The 15,853-nt window shown below is 56.7% G+C and overlaps 1 protein-coding gene across 1 annotated transcript; it reads left to right on the forward strand.

The window, feature by feature from the left end:
* The first annotated feature begins 2,031 nt into the window (after positions 1 to 2,031).
* TMEM8A (transmembrane protein 8A) lies at positions 2,032 to 15,256 on the forward strand. The gene is made up of 13 exons (XM_009881951.1): positions 2,032 to 2,112; positions 4,292 to 4,530; positions 6,114 to 6,321; positions 6,408 to 6,541; positions 6,917 to 7,182; positions 8,417 to 8,745; positions 9,517 to 9,610; positions 10,157 to 10,280; positions 10,983 to 11,119; positions 13,045 to 13,223; positions 13,722 to 13,868; positions 14,275 to 14,391; positions 14,818 to 15,256. Exons 1-13 carry the CDS (start codon positions 2,032 to 2,034, stop codon positions 15,112 to 15,114), a joined length of 2,352 nt encoding a protein of 783 aa, XP_009880253.1. The 3' UTR covers positions 15,115 to 15,256.
* Positions 15,257 to 15,853: the final 597 nt, after the last annotated feature.

The raw sequence follows: 15,853 nt of genomic DNA on the forward strand, positions 1-15,853 counted from the left end.
TGCTCAGGGGCAGTTTGGGGATGCTCGGGAGGGCTCAGATGCAGTTTGGGGATGCTCGGTGATGCTGGGGGCAGTCTGGGTCTACTTGGGAGGGCGCAGGGGCAGTTTGGGAATGCTCAGGGGCAGTTTGGGGATGCTCGGGAGGGCTCAAATGCAGTTTGGGGATGCTCGAGGGCAGTTTGGGGATGCTCGGGAGGGCTCAAATGCAGTTTGGGGATGCTCGAGGGCAGTTTGGGGATGCTCGGGAGGGCTCAGATACAGTTTGGGGATGCTTGGGGATGCTCGAGGGCAGTTTGGGGATGCTCGGGGATGCTTGGGGGCAGTTTGGGGATGCTTGGGAGGGCTCAGATGCAGTTTGGGAATGCTTGGGAGGGCTCAGATGCAGTTTGGGGATGCTCGGGGGCAGTTCGAGGATGCTGCGTGGGGATCAGGGTTGGGAGAGAGGGGCAAGCCAGGCTGGGGGGCTTTGCTGCCCACCCCGGGAGCCGGCGGGATCCCGGGGGGTTCAGAGACACTGGTGGGAAACCAACCAGGTTACATGAAAGGAAGCGGGGGCTCATCTGCTGCGCAGCCCACGGAGCTGGTCCGAGTCCCACAGCTCCTGCCAGGGGTGGCTTTGAGGTGGCTCCATGATTTCCCAAGTGATTTGGCTGCTCAGGAGCTCTATAGACCCTCTCCGGTGGAGCAGCACTGGTGTTGGGCTCTGCGGAGCAGCGAGAGGTCAGGCCCAGACCCAGAGGGGTTTCCGCTGTATTTGCGGTGGCGGTGGCTGTTTCGCCTGGTTTTGCTTTGTTTTCAGGTTACTTTACTTCCAGTGCAGTGGGGTTTCGGCAGAGCGGTGGGCTGCTCTTCGTGGTGGTGCTGGGGGTTGGGGGTCCCTGGGGACCATGCCTCCCCCTCCGGAGGGTCAGCCAGTGTGTGCGGTGGTGGGAAGGGGCTGGGGAGGTGACACTGTTTGCCAACTTCGCCCCATCGCGGAGCTAGGCTTGTGCCCCGGTGGTGGCTATCCGTTGTCGATGGTGGTTATCACTTCCTCATAGCCTGCGAAGCGTGGAGGCTGCTCCGGGGAGCTGATGGGGGAAGATGGCCTTTTGCCCCAGGCCCACCCTCCTCTGGCATCCTGCTAGCTGGGTTCCCAGCCCTGGAGAGCTACCCTGCGCTTGAGGTGTGGTGGTTGGGCTGCCTCGGCGCCGTCCCGCCGGCTGGGGGAATTCCTGGGTTGGGTCTGGGAGTTGGGGAAGATCAGCACCTCCCCAGAGGAGCGAGGATTTATCTTTCTGGAACATTTAAAGATGTATTTTTGACCTGGGCTAAAGGAATAGACTTTCTGTTAGGTTATAAATGGCCAAACATCCTTCTACGTCTTGTCCAGAGTCAGACTGATCGCTATCTGTATAGCTTTACACGGCATCTGCTTTGAAATGAGGGCTTCATCCTTTTGATGGGAAGTCCTGAAAGCAGCAGTCAAGCTATCATTTCCTAAAATTACCATGAGATCATCTTTGGACAAACACATCCGAGCTCTTGCAGGTGGCTCTTTATGCTGAAATTCAAATAATGCGTCTCCTCTCTGCATCCGTGATTCTACCACGTTTTGTTTCTTGTCTTAAAAACACTTGGTTTTTGCATGATACGTTTGAAATCTGCTTATGTGAAATCTGTATGGGAGAGGATGGAAACAACATCCGTGTGACAACTGCCTTGCTCAGTTTAAAGGGTTATTTGACATCGTGGGGGAGCTGAGTGGGACTTTCCAGGTGTCGCCGTGCTGGCGCAGAGCGTACTGAATGGATGGGGACAGACACGTACAGAGCGCGGCAAATACTAGAGTACGCGCTGCCGATGCAAATGGGCTGCTGGAGCACACGCCTCGCCTGCAGTGACCTGTCTTTCTGGCTTTTCTCTGCTGATACTCAGTTTATCTGCCTGTGGTATTTCCTTGTCAGCCCAGGCGGAGGGTTACTCGGTCCCTGGGTGCAGCTCTCGGGTGCGTGGCAAAGCCTGCGAGCGGGCGCTTGGCCAGCTGGTGCCATGAAAAGCTCTTTGCGAGTGGACTTTGTCCGCACCGGCGTCTTGCTGGTACAGCCGCGGCTGGTGCTGACCTGCTGGCAGGTCTGCCTGCCTGCCCTCGACCCGGCACTTGTGCTTGAGCTCGCTCCCTATAATTGACCGGTCCTTCATAAATAGCACGGCTGATGGCTTGAGTTTTTAATTTTGCAGCCTGCCTGCCCTCTCTTCCCCCAAAACCCACACAAATCGTCCTTCAGCTTCGTGAGGACGTGCTGGGTGGGTGGTGACCGTGGCTGTTGGCCGTGCAGAGCCTGATGGCCGGTGGGGTTGGAGCAGCTTACGTCAAGGCAGAAGGGCTTTTCCCTATGCAGGTTGTCTGTTGGGACCTGCTGCGTTGAGCAGGGCCAGCTCTGATCACGCTTTGTGTCCATGTCCGCCCTTGTCCTGAGCCCAAACATCTCCAGAAAGGAACACACCACGTGCATGCGGAAGGCGGCTGACGATATAGGCGCCTCCGATTAAAGACCATTCCCTTCTGTAGCTCCTGTGTGTGAAATGTAACTGGGCTTGCAGGGGACGGCTGCCAGCTCTTGTCTGTGGTAGCCCACGCACAGCGCTGGCGTTGCAGCTCGGGAGCGTCTGCTTGAAAAGCCCCTTTTGTGGTCTCTGCTCCTTGCTGGGCCAGAGAGTGGTGTAACCCCGGCGTGGGGATGGCAGCGGAGCGGCTCAGCCCACAGCCTGTGGGCTTCTCGCTGTCCTGCTGGAGGCTCGCCTGTCCCCGCGCATTCGGGTGCTGCGCCCGTGGCTGGAGCCCGTGGGCTCGCGGCCGGGGTAGTCCCTGCGGCGAGGCAAGGCAGCCACACTCTTCCTCCAGCGAATCCTCCGGTCGGCTTGCGTGGCTGGTATTTCTTGCTTTCCTGTTTCCTCCTTTCCCTGATGGGTTTGCAGGGTGCCCGGAGGCTTTGGCTTGGTGACTTGCCAGGGAATTAAACCCATGATTACTGTTCCCGTCTCTTTGCAGCGCCGTGGGTGCGCGCCGGTGTGCGTCCTGCTTTGGGGCATGAATCGTAGTTCCTGCTAGGATTAGGTTCCGTTTGGCACAAAGTACATCCCAAGGCTCTGGTCCTGCCCGAGGACTGTTTTCCTCTTTCTTTGGCGTCTCGCTTAAACTCGGTTGGGTCCTCTGTGTTTCCTCACAACACGTCCCCGTGCGGCGCTGGAAGAAGGCAAGTTCAACCACGCTCGCTGCTTTGTTCTCTGGTAGAAAGGAGGAATCTGCGTCTGAAAGGCGCCACGGTTTCTCCCCACTCCAGGGAATTCCGGAGTAGAAAAGGAGCATCTGGGATGCTTTGGCAGAGATGTGAAGACATCATCTTCTACCCCTTGCTGAGTGTTACGAGCCTTGTTTTCGGGCAGGCGGCGTGGCCTCGGCTCCGCTGTCTCAGTGCAGTTTTGCTACTCCTGGTGTGGTGTTTCTTTGCCATCCCCAAGTTGCAGTCTGGCTGGTTCCTTGCTGACAATAACACTAATGTATAATTTTGCGGGTGAGATTGCCAGCAGGCTGGGGGGATCCATAGGCATAGCTGGGCAGAGGGATGGATGGAGGATCTAGCTAGCCCTGATGGCTCTTTGCCTGAGTAGCTGTCATCCTCTTTCACGACCTTCCGGCCTACCCTAGGGCTGTTCTCTCTATCCCAGCAGCTTTTCTTCCCAGTAGGAAAATTGTCAGACTTTGGAAGGTGCATCTGAAAGCAGAGTTAGGTTTGCAGCACGTGCGTTTCCATCATGTTGCGTGTCACGGGAGGCAGCGCGTTGGGCGGTACATGTATCTTGAGCTGGGTAAGACTGACAACATCAGCCCGTGTGCTCAGCAGAGACCGACGAGGGCACAGCTGTTGCCTGTTGGCACCATAAACTGCTGCTGGAGCCCAGAGCACCCCTGCGCTACCTGCTCCCGTCTGCTTGGCACCATTTGCCCCAGGGTTTGCTGCTGCCTCCTCCATCGCCTTTTCTTGTGCCATCAACTGCTCCTAAGCTTTTCCTCCTCAGTGTCTCCAGTGATGTGTCATCTTCAGAGCACATCTTGCAGAGTGTAGTTAAGGCATCTTTTAGTGCTCTCTGGCTCTGGGTGAGGGGTTTGTAGCAAGGCTGTGGGCAGTTCTGGCTGGAGGAACAACGTGGATCGCCATGTGTCTACTAGTGGGGTCGGGGTGAGAAGTCAGGGACGCAAAGGGCTCCTCTCCAGCAGCCTTAGAACTCCTGTGAGCTTCTGTGGGTGGAGGTAGCCCTGCGGCCTGCCCCCAGCAGCCCCCCCAGCAACTGCGGTGCCCTCTCCCTTTCAGACTCCCTGTATGTCTCCGAGTACTTCTCCCAGAGCGCACAGAAGCTGTCCTTCTACAGCTGGTATGGGAACGCCAAGCTCTTCCACTTCCACGTGCCAGAAGACACTGTGCTGCTTCGCTGGCTTCTGCAGGCGTCCCGGGGGAAAGGACCTGAGTGCACCAACATGGAGATCACAGTGTACGTATGTCCCTGTGCCAGCGCTTGCCCATGGGGGCTTCCTGTCTTCCTCCTGTCCATGTTGCTCACGGTGGGGTTGCTTGGTTGTAGGAGGCTGGACGTCTGTTCCCCCGTTGCAGCAGCCATAGTTTCTTACTATACTAGCACTAAATCTGTGTTTAAACCTGTAGGAGCATTTCGTGTTCACATTACTGGTGGATCTGGGGCTGTCTGTAGTGTCTAAGAGACACCTTAGAAACACCGGAGAGAGCTTCACAGCGAGGCTGGTGGTGCTGCTCGTGAGCAAAGGCGTTCCTGGGCCTTTCTGTGCCTGGCAGGCTCCTGTGCATGGTACCACAGGACGTGGCAGGACTACAAGGGGCTCGAGAGCACCCAAACCGACTGGAGACGGACGAATTCCCCAGTACAGAGGAACTGAAGAGACTGGGAACACTTTGTGAGGGGTGTGGGCTGTGTGTGGAGCAGAGATAGGAGAGGAGTGCCGAGTCCTGCAGATGCAAGAGCAGGAGAAGATCACAAACTCAATGCCAGTGAAAGAAATGCTGCGTAAAGCAGTACTTGAGTTGTTGGAGGATTTGAGGTAAAAAAAAACTTGCAAGACTTTGAGCTGTATCTTGGGAGGGTCCCAAGTTTCCTGAGCACGTCATGGCCGTGGAGACACGTGGGTCTCTGGCACCCGCTCCACAGAGGTCTCGGGAGCGACTGAAGCTGCTTGGCTTGCGCTTCTCTGGTCTGTCCTGGGCGCGGACCGGTGCTCTTAGTTGCTCCATAGCAGCTTGGCACAGATGATCTTCCTACTTTCTGCTTCCCGGAAAGGTTTCCAATAGTTTGGGGGTGTGAGGAACAAGGCAGCAGCGAAACCGTGCCCTGAGAACTGAAGACCAGCCCAGCCAAGCTCAAACACATCACCTGTCACGTTTGCTGGCTGGGCCTGCTGTGTCCATTGTTCTGTTGCAATGCTCTAGCAGTCCAAAAGTGAGCAAATTAAATGCTGAATTGGTTGCCCAATTACATATCCCATGTATTACTTAACTGCCTGTTTTTCTGCTGCTTTGAATGTTGGGCTGCTTATCGCAAAAGTGGACGTGCCGGTGTGCCGACATCAGTCACGCGGGCCCTCCTTGGTGAACATCTTCTTAGGCTGTCTGCCCGCCCCTCCTTGAAAGAGGAAATAGGGAAGATGCGGATCTTAGCTAGAAAATGAGAGCTCTTCCTTGACGATTTAGCCTATATGGGGAATTTGCTGATGGTTATAAAAAACGGGTAGTCTTGCGGCTGGGGCTTAACCTTAGTAAGTGTGGAAATTTGCTTTCAGGCTTCACGGAACCATGTAAATCCTTATCTTAATAAGCAGCCAAGTTAAACCAATCTCTAAATAAATCCCGGATAAGCTAATAGCAGCCAGTCCTCACCAGATGAAAATGATGGCTCTTGTGGTCCGCTTGAAAATGTAAGGTTTTTCCAGCCTGCTCCCTCTCCGATCCCAGGGCAACCTGGGTGTCCACTGATGAGTTTGTATCCCAGTTTGTCTCGCCAGCATCTTTACATCCCTCGATTTATTCACATTCTGATTTCTCTTGCAGGCACTTTCGATATGGAGCCCCTCCTGTAATTAATCCACTGGGCACTCGTTTTCCTGCAAATGCGACCGTCCGTCCTTCCTACAGCATAAGCATCACTCTGAGCAGCGCTGTGCAAAACACCACCTTTGTGAACGTCACCACCCCTGCTGCTGGAGACTGGTTCATCGCTGCCCATCTCCCAGAGGCTGCGGGCAGGATCGAAGTGAAGGTGAGGGTCCTGGGGAGGGTCTCGGCCGTCGTACTCTGCCCGATTTGTCTCGCCATAGCTGACCCGTCTGCTCTCTCCTCCCGCAGGGTTTCTCTACACCGTGCCCCTACATGTTCCAGGCAGATATGTTTGTGCTCAGACTCACCGATATGCCTGTTCTGGAGCCTGGTGTTGCTATGCCACAAACTGTCGTCTCACCTGCGAAGCCGCTGCATGTCAAGTGAGTGAGAGCCGTGGATGGAAAGACCCTGGGGGGGTGTGATTTCCCACGGGTGCTGCGTTGGGGAAACCACTGGTGTTCCCCACGGGGGGCTGGAGCTGGGGGGTCTCCGAGCCTGTTTGCCGAGCTCCCTGCAGCAGTGCTAGTGTTTGCACGGGGAGCACACGACTGCCCTTACCCAGCTCTTCCTAGGTGGTCTTAGAGGTTCAGCTGTGGGAATTTCAGTTCTTTGAGATGTTTCCCTCAAGAAGGATTTTCACAACACCAAGCAGGGCAGTCTAGTTCTTGCCAGAAAGTCCCAGGGACCACAGTGGGTACTGGTTGGCTTGTGTTGAGAGTAGCAGCTCTGCAAACTGCTGGGCCCTCCTCCTGCAGGGTCTTCATTCCCAAGCACGCCGCAGGGATGCGGTTTGAGCTGCAAAACTGCGTGACAAGCGAGAAAAAAGCGTGTGCCGTGCGGGCAGTGCTGGGCTCCATCACACTGCCCCAGTCCTTCCAGAGGATCGTCACCTGCACGGGGAAGGTGAACTGCAGCCTGGCCCTGGATTCGCCCCCCTGGGAGAAGTGGCTGCAGATCATGGTGGAGAGTCTCGGCGCTGCCAACACCAGCGTGTCGCTGGAGATGCTGGCTTCTTTCACAGGTGGGCTTCCACTTTCCCTAGCCCTGAGGGAAGGACCAGAGAGAACTTTGTGTCTCCTCTGTCTCTCCTGGGCCTTTGGGTGGCTGGCTGTAGCCAGGTGTCCCCCAGCATGCTGGTTGCCTGGGCATAACCTTGGGGGCTGAGACCTAGTTGTTGCTTTGGGGTCAAAAGTGAAGGTTCCAGTCTTCACCCAAGAGGGATACTCCCTGGACCTGCCCGTTTTGGAAATGCCTGAAAAGTTCAGGGTCTCTGAAGCAATGGTATTTTCCAAAGGCTGTTTGAGAAGTAGTGGCTGGGTTAAAATCTGGTGGGGAACATAGTTTTGGGTAGATGCACCAGAATGTAATGATATGTTGACTCTCAATGGACCATAAGCAGGCTACAGACAGGAAACCATCTCACAGAGGTTTACGTGGGGTGATGTCTTGGGCCGTAGTGAGGGGATGTCCCCATTTCAGGTGACACCATGACACTCAGGAGGTCACGAGGTCCTTCTGACTGTGATAGGCACCTTTGCATCCTCTTATTATATGACCATAATTTCTGTTTAACTCTTGGAAGCTCACCAACTAGGTACATTTGTAAAGTTTTCTTCTGCTGGGGGTTCTACCATCGCCTCCTCAAAGCAAAGACTCACCCCGTGTGCTGGAGGGCCGGGCGCTGGCAGCCAAGGTGTTAAGAGGAGAGCGCTAGAGTCTCTGGGAGCGATGGACAGGCTCCAGCAGTGGGACTCCCAAGTGTCACATTCAGCTCCATCTGCCCTGATGTGATGGCTTGTGCCTGTAGCTGCGTTGGGTTAGCTTCTCTCTTCTGCTCAGCCTTGTCTGCTCACGTCTGGGGAACTGGTAGAGACTTTTATGCAGCCTGTGGTTATGGGACAGGTAAGTGCTGTGCTCTGCCACTGGCTAGTGAATTCTCCCTGGGTACGTTGATGTTACAATGCTGTGTGTTATCCTTTCTCCTGTTCCCCCTCCCCTTCCCTGCAGCTCCAGGGCGCTTCCACCCATTGTACCACTGTCTGCCGTCCATCAGTGTCCCAACTTGTGGATGCTGATGCAAGAGTTCCCCCTGCAAACAGTGCCTTTCAGGGGCTGTAGCCAACACTGCAGTACATGAACCAGCTGAAATACCCCCAGTTTGTGCTATCACTTGAAGGTCTGGAGATGCTGGGGCCCTGCCTGGATAAGGTACTAGTCCCTGCTGTGCTGATTCCTCTCCTTTTTCTACTTTACAGCTTGCAGACCGGGCAGTACCAGTTCGTTCCTTAACTTCAGCAGCCTGAACCAGAGCCAAACTGGTCCCAGACCAGGTAGCGCAGGAGCAGCGGGGAGCCCCGCTCTGTCGACCGGACAGGCTTCACGCAATGTGTCCAACCAGAGGAGCTTCTGTCTGCAGAACCAGCCCGTCGTTCGTGAGGACCTGGATGTGGTGTCTGTGCGCTACAGGCTCTTGAACGGTCCCAGCGTGCCCGTGAACTCCCTCTCCCCGACCCTCCTCCTCCTCAACCTGAACACTGGCATGGACAGCGGGGGTTCCCTCGTGGTCAGTCTCCTGCTTAACAAGGTGCGGAGGCTGGTTGATGGGATTGTCTCCCCTTTGCGGGGCTTTGTCCCTGCTCCTGGGCTGGTTTGTCAGCAAACTCCAGGGGCTGTAGGCACCTGTGGGACTATTCCTCTTTCTTTTTGTTGTCACAAAACACTCTGAGCCTGTTTTAGCCACTTCCAGCATGTCCCGCCTGCCAGCTCCACTTCAAATGCCACAGCTTGCTGGTGTGCGGTGGCAGTGACGCAGAGGAGACAAAATGGCAAGCAGCTGCAATGCCATGTTCTCCACGGGAGCCTGGCGCCTTGCCACCAGGAGAGGAGACCGAGCAGGGAAACACGGGGATGTTCCTGCCCAAGGCTCTGATTCCCAGGCTCCCGGTGACACCCTGAAATCGGCCCCCTGAAATTCTATGGCACTTCCTGAGGGCTGGAGCGGGGCTCAGCCCTGATGTCCGCTCAGCCCTGATGTCCTGCTGCCTTTGACTTCTGCCACCCTGTGCTCGTGCTGAAGCGATGTCCGAGTGTCCCAGCTTTGGGGCAGTTCCCCCGCGCGGTCCCCTGGGAGGCTGTCTTGCCTTTCAGCTGGCGTGTAACCCGGTGGCAGTGCAGGGTGAGGTGGACACGGGTTTGCCCACAAAGAGCTACTGAATCCATGGGTGACCTTGATCTGCAGGATTTATTGTCACCTGCCGCTCCCGTATACCGCGGGCAGCGTGGGAGATGAATTGTGCGGGGAGGGGGGGGGTGGCATCGGGGCACTCTGACGTGGGACACTGCTCTGTTTGCACAGACGTCCGTGAGCCTGGCCAACGCCACCGTGGTAGCGTGCGTGAGTGCTGCTTCGCCGGTGCTGTCCCTCAATGCCACGCACAACTGCAGCACAGGTACGAGAGATGCTGGCACCCGCCGCCAGCTCAGCTACGCCAGCTCAACGCTTTGCTCTTAGACCTCGTGAGCTGTTAACTGGCTCGGGGCTTTGGGGGGGTGTCCCGGGGAAGCTGATTTTGGCACGAACCCTCATGAGGTCTTCGTGCTGGCACGTGCCCCATGTGCTGGGGTGCAGGTGCCAGTGTGGCACCAGGAGTTAGCCTCTGCCAAAGGGAGGTCTGGTTACCAGCTGGGGCTCTTCCAGCCTTGTTGGCAGGAGGTTTGGGGATGCTGAAGGCATTGCTGGTGTGCAGAGAAAGCTAAGCTGTGCCCTGAAGGACTAGCCAAGCAAACAGGCTGTTCTAAGTACCCTGAGAGCTGAGATGAAAGAAAAAACAAGGTTCTGAGGAGCAAGGGTCCCCTGCATCCGCCTGGTGCCTCCTGAGGATGGGAGCAAGGAGCCACAGGAGCATCTGATTCCTGTACAATTGGTCTCAGCCTGGGATTGCTGTGGGCTCTTCTCCCCTAATCTTGGCACGTCACAGCACCCTCTCTTCTTTCAGCTTTTTTCCAGGGCTACCCTCTGAGCGTGAGCACGTCCTCCGCAGAAGCGATGCTGATTGTCCTGTACCCGCAGACGGATGACTGGTTCCTCTCCCTGCAGCTCATCTGTCCGAAGGGCCGGGGGTGAGTCTGGTGTGTCGTCCTGCCTTGGGGGCGGTTCGGAGCACTCTGCCTCCCTGTCCTGCTGCCCTTGGTTGGCCTGAGCAAAACCGAGCCCCTGTCCTCACCGCCGTGCCATGGGCTCCTCTCACCTGGTAGCAGCTGAACTGTGGCTGCAGAGGGGAAAAGAGGCATGTGGCAGTGCCAGCTTACTCTCTTGTGAGCGCCCAAGCAGCTTGTCTGGTGCTGAGCTGGCACATCTCATCCAGGCTGCGGGTGGCAGAGCCTGCCTGGATGAGTTTCCCCTTCCCCAGGTGGATTTCGAGGTGATAAATTGGGGAATGAAAATGCCACTGTTACTCCTTCGAGGGGTCTCTTGAGATGCAGGCAGCTGTGCCCGTGCTCCTGCGGTTTGCCCCGCTGCTGGTTCCTGGCGTAAGGGGCTGACCACGGGCTGTAGAACAGCGCTGGTGATGCTGATCCTGGGTACTGGGGTCTGCTGTAGGGGTCTGGGGAGAGCTGACTCCCACCTGGCACATCCATTTGGCAGTCTGAGTGGAGAGGGAGCCGACTCTGCTCCTAGCTCTTGGGAGGGATGGAGCAGATCCCAAAACAGTGGGGAGTTTGCATGCACGAGCGTGGCCTGACCCTCCGGAGCAGAGTTTTCCCTGGGCACAAGGCTGCCCCAAAGGACCGGGGTACCAACGCAACCTGCCCTCCTTGCAGCGAATGTAATGCCGCAGAAGCCAAAGTGACCGTCTTCGCATACCTCACCCCCTGCTTCAATGACTGTGGGCCGTACGGACAGTGCAGCCTCCTGAGAAGACATGGCTACCTCTACGCTGGCTGCAGCTGCAAGGCTGGTGAGTGCCTTTTTCTAGGAAGCCTTGTAGTCCTTCCCAAGGGGAGGCCACATTTCCCGGTGGTGCGGTTTGGGTAGGGGAACCTGGGGTCTGCCGCGGCTGCCAGGAGCAGCCTGGTGTCACAGTGCCTGCCCAAAGAGCCCTCAGCGCATGTGGTGGCCTCTTTGGGAGCATCCTGACTTCCCCAAGGGGTGCCAGGTTCCGGGAAGCACAGAGCAGCCCAGGGGAAATGGGGAATCAGGCTGAGGACAGCTTGGAGTTTGACTTGCAGCTTGGAGTTCCCCAAGGCTTGGAGAGGTGCTTCTGAGCATCCCCAGAGAGATCGAGGTGCCGGCAGGGCTGCCTGAAAATGCCTGCGTCGGAGCCTGTGCCTTTCGGGGGGTTTGTTGCATGGGGTCCTGGTACGGGATGCGATGAGGCCGGGCTGCGGCCCCTGTCCGTGCTTTGCCATGGTGCTCTGTCTCCTGCCAAGAGCCATCACGCAGGCCAGCCCTTAGACTCCAAGGTGCCCCTGGAGGAGGAACATCTGTGTCAGCTGCTAATTATGTTAATGAGATGAGAAGACTGGGCGGGAGTCAGTGGCGTAGGAAAGATGATAGCTGTGCCGTGCGGTGCTTGGGTGGGTCCGCGTCTGCGTACCTGTTCTCAGCAGAAGGACGAGGCAAAATGTGGTTCGCTGCTGCTTTGGGCCCGAGCCAGGACGTCCCTGCTGCAGTGCTGCTGGTGGGTGAGGAGCGAGACGGAGAACAGCATCCTCACTTCCCCCGAGGGGTGCCAGGTTCTGGGAAGCACAGAGCACCCCGAGGGAACCGGGGAATCAGGCTGAGGACAGCTTTCTGCTGAATCACTGGGAGCAAAATGCCCCATCTGCATATTCGTGACCCAGAAATTAACTGGAGAGAGCAGCCTTCCCTGGGCTGCGCCTGGCAGGGAGCCGGCAGAAGGGGCAGAGCTGCTGGCGTGGTTTCTGGTGGCACTGTCGTGGGATGGATGCTACTTTTAACTCTGCTCCTTGACCGTGGAGTGCCTGCGCATACCCAGGCTGCCCTGTGACTGACCTTTCCCCAAAAGGAGGGCGTGGGCATCCTAATCTTGAATTAAAATAATTTAAATTAAAAAAAAAAAAAAGAAAAAACAAAAAAAAAGCAGGTGACTGTCTCGGCTCAGTCCTTGGTATCCAGTCGGCAGGCTGAGAATTGGGCCCTGAGTCATGCACTGTCCTCTAGGAAATTTTCACTCCCACTGTCCTGCGCAGACCTGGATGTCACCGTGGGCTGAGGCAGTGGGTTTGCTCACCCTGGAGAAGAGTTGGAGGGGGATTGAACTGAACCTGCCTACAGGGGTTACAGGGACCCTGGAGCCGGGCTCTTCTGGAGAACCACAGGGGAAGGGCAAGAGGTCACAGATGTAGGCTGCAGCAAGGCAACTTCCAGCTAAATTGAAGAAGACAAATTTACCACCATCAGAGTTGTTCAGCTTTGCATAGTATCCAGGTCTCCATCCTTGGAGATGTTCAGAACTCAGTTGGGCAATGCCCAAAGCAACCTGAGCCGGCTTTGCAGTCTGCCCTGCTGTGACAGGAGGTAGGACAGGAGCCCAGTGGCTTCCTCAGTGCTGTGGATCATGCTCCACCCTGGTTCCTGGGATCTTTTCCTCTGCTGTGTGGGAACAACCTGGGGGATGTCCTCAGAGAAGACACAGGGCTCTGCTGGGGTTCCCCAAGACTTTCCACAGCAGAGCATGCGATGAGTAACGAGGCCATCTTGAGAACAGGAGTGAGAGTGGCTGATGGAGCAAGGGAGAGGAGGCTCAGGGATAGTCCTGGGTGGTGATCGCTTCTTCTGAGGAGTCCCAGGCTTCTGCTGGGCGGTGCAGGAGGACAAGGCAGGGCATGTGAGATCCACACAAGCCTCTCTGCTCCACAGGTTGGGGCGGGTGGAGCTGCACGGACGATACTAAGGCGCAGTCTGTCGGTGCACAGAACCTGGCCACTCTCCTGCTCACCCTGAGCAACCTCATGTTCCTGCCGGCAATAGCAGTTGCTGTTTATCGCTACTACCTGGTGGAGGCCTCCGTCTACACCTACACCATGTTCTTCTCCACGGTAGGGATTGCCTTTTGTCGGGTCCCCTGCCAGCTCTCCCGCAGCATCAGGGATGCTGCATCGGATGGAAGTCCTTGGTGGAGCGGTCCATCCTGGAGCTCCACAAGGAGTTTCTAGGATCATTGGACAAACACCTCCGTGGACATGTCCTGCCACTTCAGAGCTTGGGAGGAGTGTTATTTTCACTGGGCTCTTCCACCCATGCTGCGGGTGCTGGTATTTGGGGGTGGGACCCCAGGGAGCTGAGGTGGGGTTGGAGCATTGTGCACTTGATGGGTGCTGTTCTCCGAGCTCTCGGCTGCTGCTGGGAGGGTGCAGGTTGATGGCTGCTCTCACCTGCTTTCTGTAATGCCACAGTGGTTTGGTGGAGCTTCCTGGAGGCACTGCCAGGAGGAATCCTGCCTGCCATGGGCTGAGCCCTCTCCTGCCTCTCCTTCCTAGAAAGCCCCGTGGTGCTGCTGGATTCATGCTGGCCTTTGCTTTTGTCCCCGGTTCTAGTTCTACCACGCGTGTGACCAGCCAGGCGTCGCAGTGATGTGCATCATGGACTACGACACACTACAGTACTGTGACTTTTTGGGCTCTGTGGTGTCCATCTGGGTGACGATTCTGTGCATGTCCCGGGTGAAGAAGATCCTGAAATACGTGAGTGTCAGGTAACCCCGTGCGGCAGGGCCAGACCTGAGCCAGCCGAGCCACAGGTGGCCACGCTGAGTGCTCTCATGGCTGTATTTTAATGATACAGCCCAGCCTGGTGACAAAGCCTGTTTGTCACCCAGTGCCACCCTGATTTTTAAACCAGTGGGTTATTTTGTCGCAGGAGTTTGGGTTGTGAACCTGCGTGCTTGCAGGGACTGGGCCTGAGGGATTGAGATTTGTGGGAAAGGTTTGTGGGTCCTCTGGTTTCTCCTTCTGAAGGTGTTGCTCCCGAGTCCTGCATGCTTGCAGGGCTGGGTGGTCAGGAGGTGAGGTCCTCCCTGCCTCTGGCATGGCTGGCTGTGCTCTGGCAGCAGATGAGCTGCTGACAGTAGTGGTGGTGTCTCATTCCCAGGTCCTTTTCGTCTTGGGGACCCTGTTCATTGCCATGTCGCTGCAGCTGGACCGCAGAGGGGTGTGGAACATGATGGGTCCCTGCCTCTTTGCCCTCGTCATCATGATTGCAGCGTGGGTAAGTAAGGGCAGCTAGGCAGGACCTGCTGCCCTTTGCTCCCCTCCGGGGAACGATGGTGGCAGACCAGACCCCAGACTCCAGCTGATCTACAAGCAGGGCTTGATCTCCTTGAAACACCAGGGTGGAGAGGGCGCAGGGCAAGGGATTCACCTTCCATCCCTCCAGTGGCTGAGAAATCCCCCGGTTACAGAGCTGTGGCATCACCACTGCCCTCTGCGTGCTGGGCTTTGGTCCCACAGCCCTTGCTCTTGCACACAAGAGATGGGCCCAAGAACGGGGGGAGGATGATTTTTCTCAGGGGCAGCAGGCTCACCCTCTTGCTGTGAGGTTGGCAGATGCTCTTGGGTCAGGCAGGGCTGCCTGTTTCCCCCTGCCTAAGCTCCTGCTTGGCTCCTTAACCCTTCTGTGCTCTCACGCCTCCAGGTTTACCACGGAGTGAAGCGCAGACACTGTTACCCATCCTCGTGGAAGCGCTGGGTTTTCTACCTCCTCCCAGGGATCACCTTGGCTTTCATCGCCATCTCAGTGTATGCATTCATGGAAACCAATGAGAACTATTACTACACCCACAGCATCTGGCACGTGCTGGTGGCTTCCAGCGTTGCTTTCCTGCTTCCTCCTCGGGACAAGCATAAGAAGCCCTGGGCTTGGTCACAGAAGCTCACTTGTCGCTATCAGATCTGCCAGAATGACCGTGAGGAGCTCTACGCTGTGACCTGAACTGCTCGGCTCCCGGTGGCAGAGGTGGAGGGCTGGTGAGGTTGCTCTTCACCTGGGTGGCCCTGCTCTCGCACGTCGGCAATCCCCTTACGTGCTCATTCACTGGCCAGGAGAGCGCAGTATGGACCAGGTTTAATGGTGAAGATGGTGGGCTTGTCTTGTGAAGGCAAGGTTGAGGCCACCTCTGCTTTTCTGCTGCGATGGGGCAGGCTCTTCATGGTTCTAGGTCAAGCAATAGCCTGTCCCCCACCTCCCCATGGCCCTGGGGGAAATCGCCAACCCTTCCTCTCCTTCTGCTGCGTTCATCAGGCTTGGGCTTAGCCCACACTGAGCTGGAGCCAGGGCTTTGGCTGCTGGGCTCTTCCCTGCAAACTCTATCCTAGCAGAGGGCTGTGGGACAGGGATTTCCCCTACCATCCTGCAATCAGCATTAGAACCCAAGAGAAGAATGGGTTTCTTCTGATCTGGGGGGCAAATGCTGCCGTGTGCCCTTGGTGCTGATGGGGAGGGAGAGAGCTGATCTTGGCATGTGCTGAGCCCTTGGCTGCCATCTCCACAGGGGTTTGGAGCCTCTCTCCCCATGAAACAGGCGGTGCTGCTCTTACCTGGTCCTGATTCTGGGGAGCAAGAACAAGGCCGGGACTTGGGTCCTGGACTCAGGACCAGACTTGGCCGGAATGTGAAAAAAGAAACAACATGTGGGGACACGCAAGAGGTATCAGCATCATCTCACCCAGAG

This window comes from Charadrius vociferus, unplaced genomic scaffold (assembly GCF_000708025.1).
Source record: "Charadrius vociferus isolate BGI_N301 unplaced genomic scaffold, ASM70802v2 scaffold593, whole genome shotgun sequence".
NCBI lineage: Eukaryota > Metazoa > Chordata > Aves > Charadriiformes > Charadriidae > Charadrius > Charadrius vociferus.

Coding starts and splice junctions, on each gene's coding strand:
- TMEM8A (XM_009881951.1), top strand. CDS start 2,032: ATGAAAAGCTCTTTGCGAGTGGACTTTGTCCGCACCGGCGTCTTGCTG. Junction 2,113..4,291: donor TGGTGCTGACCTGCTGGCAG/GTCTGCCTGCCT, acceptor CTGTGGGTGGAG/GTAGCCCTGCGGCCTGCCCC. Junction 13,224..13,721: donor ACACCATGTTCTTCTCCACG/GTAGGGATTGCC, acceptor CCCCGGTTCTAG/TTCTACCACGCGTGTGACCA.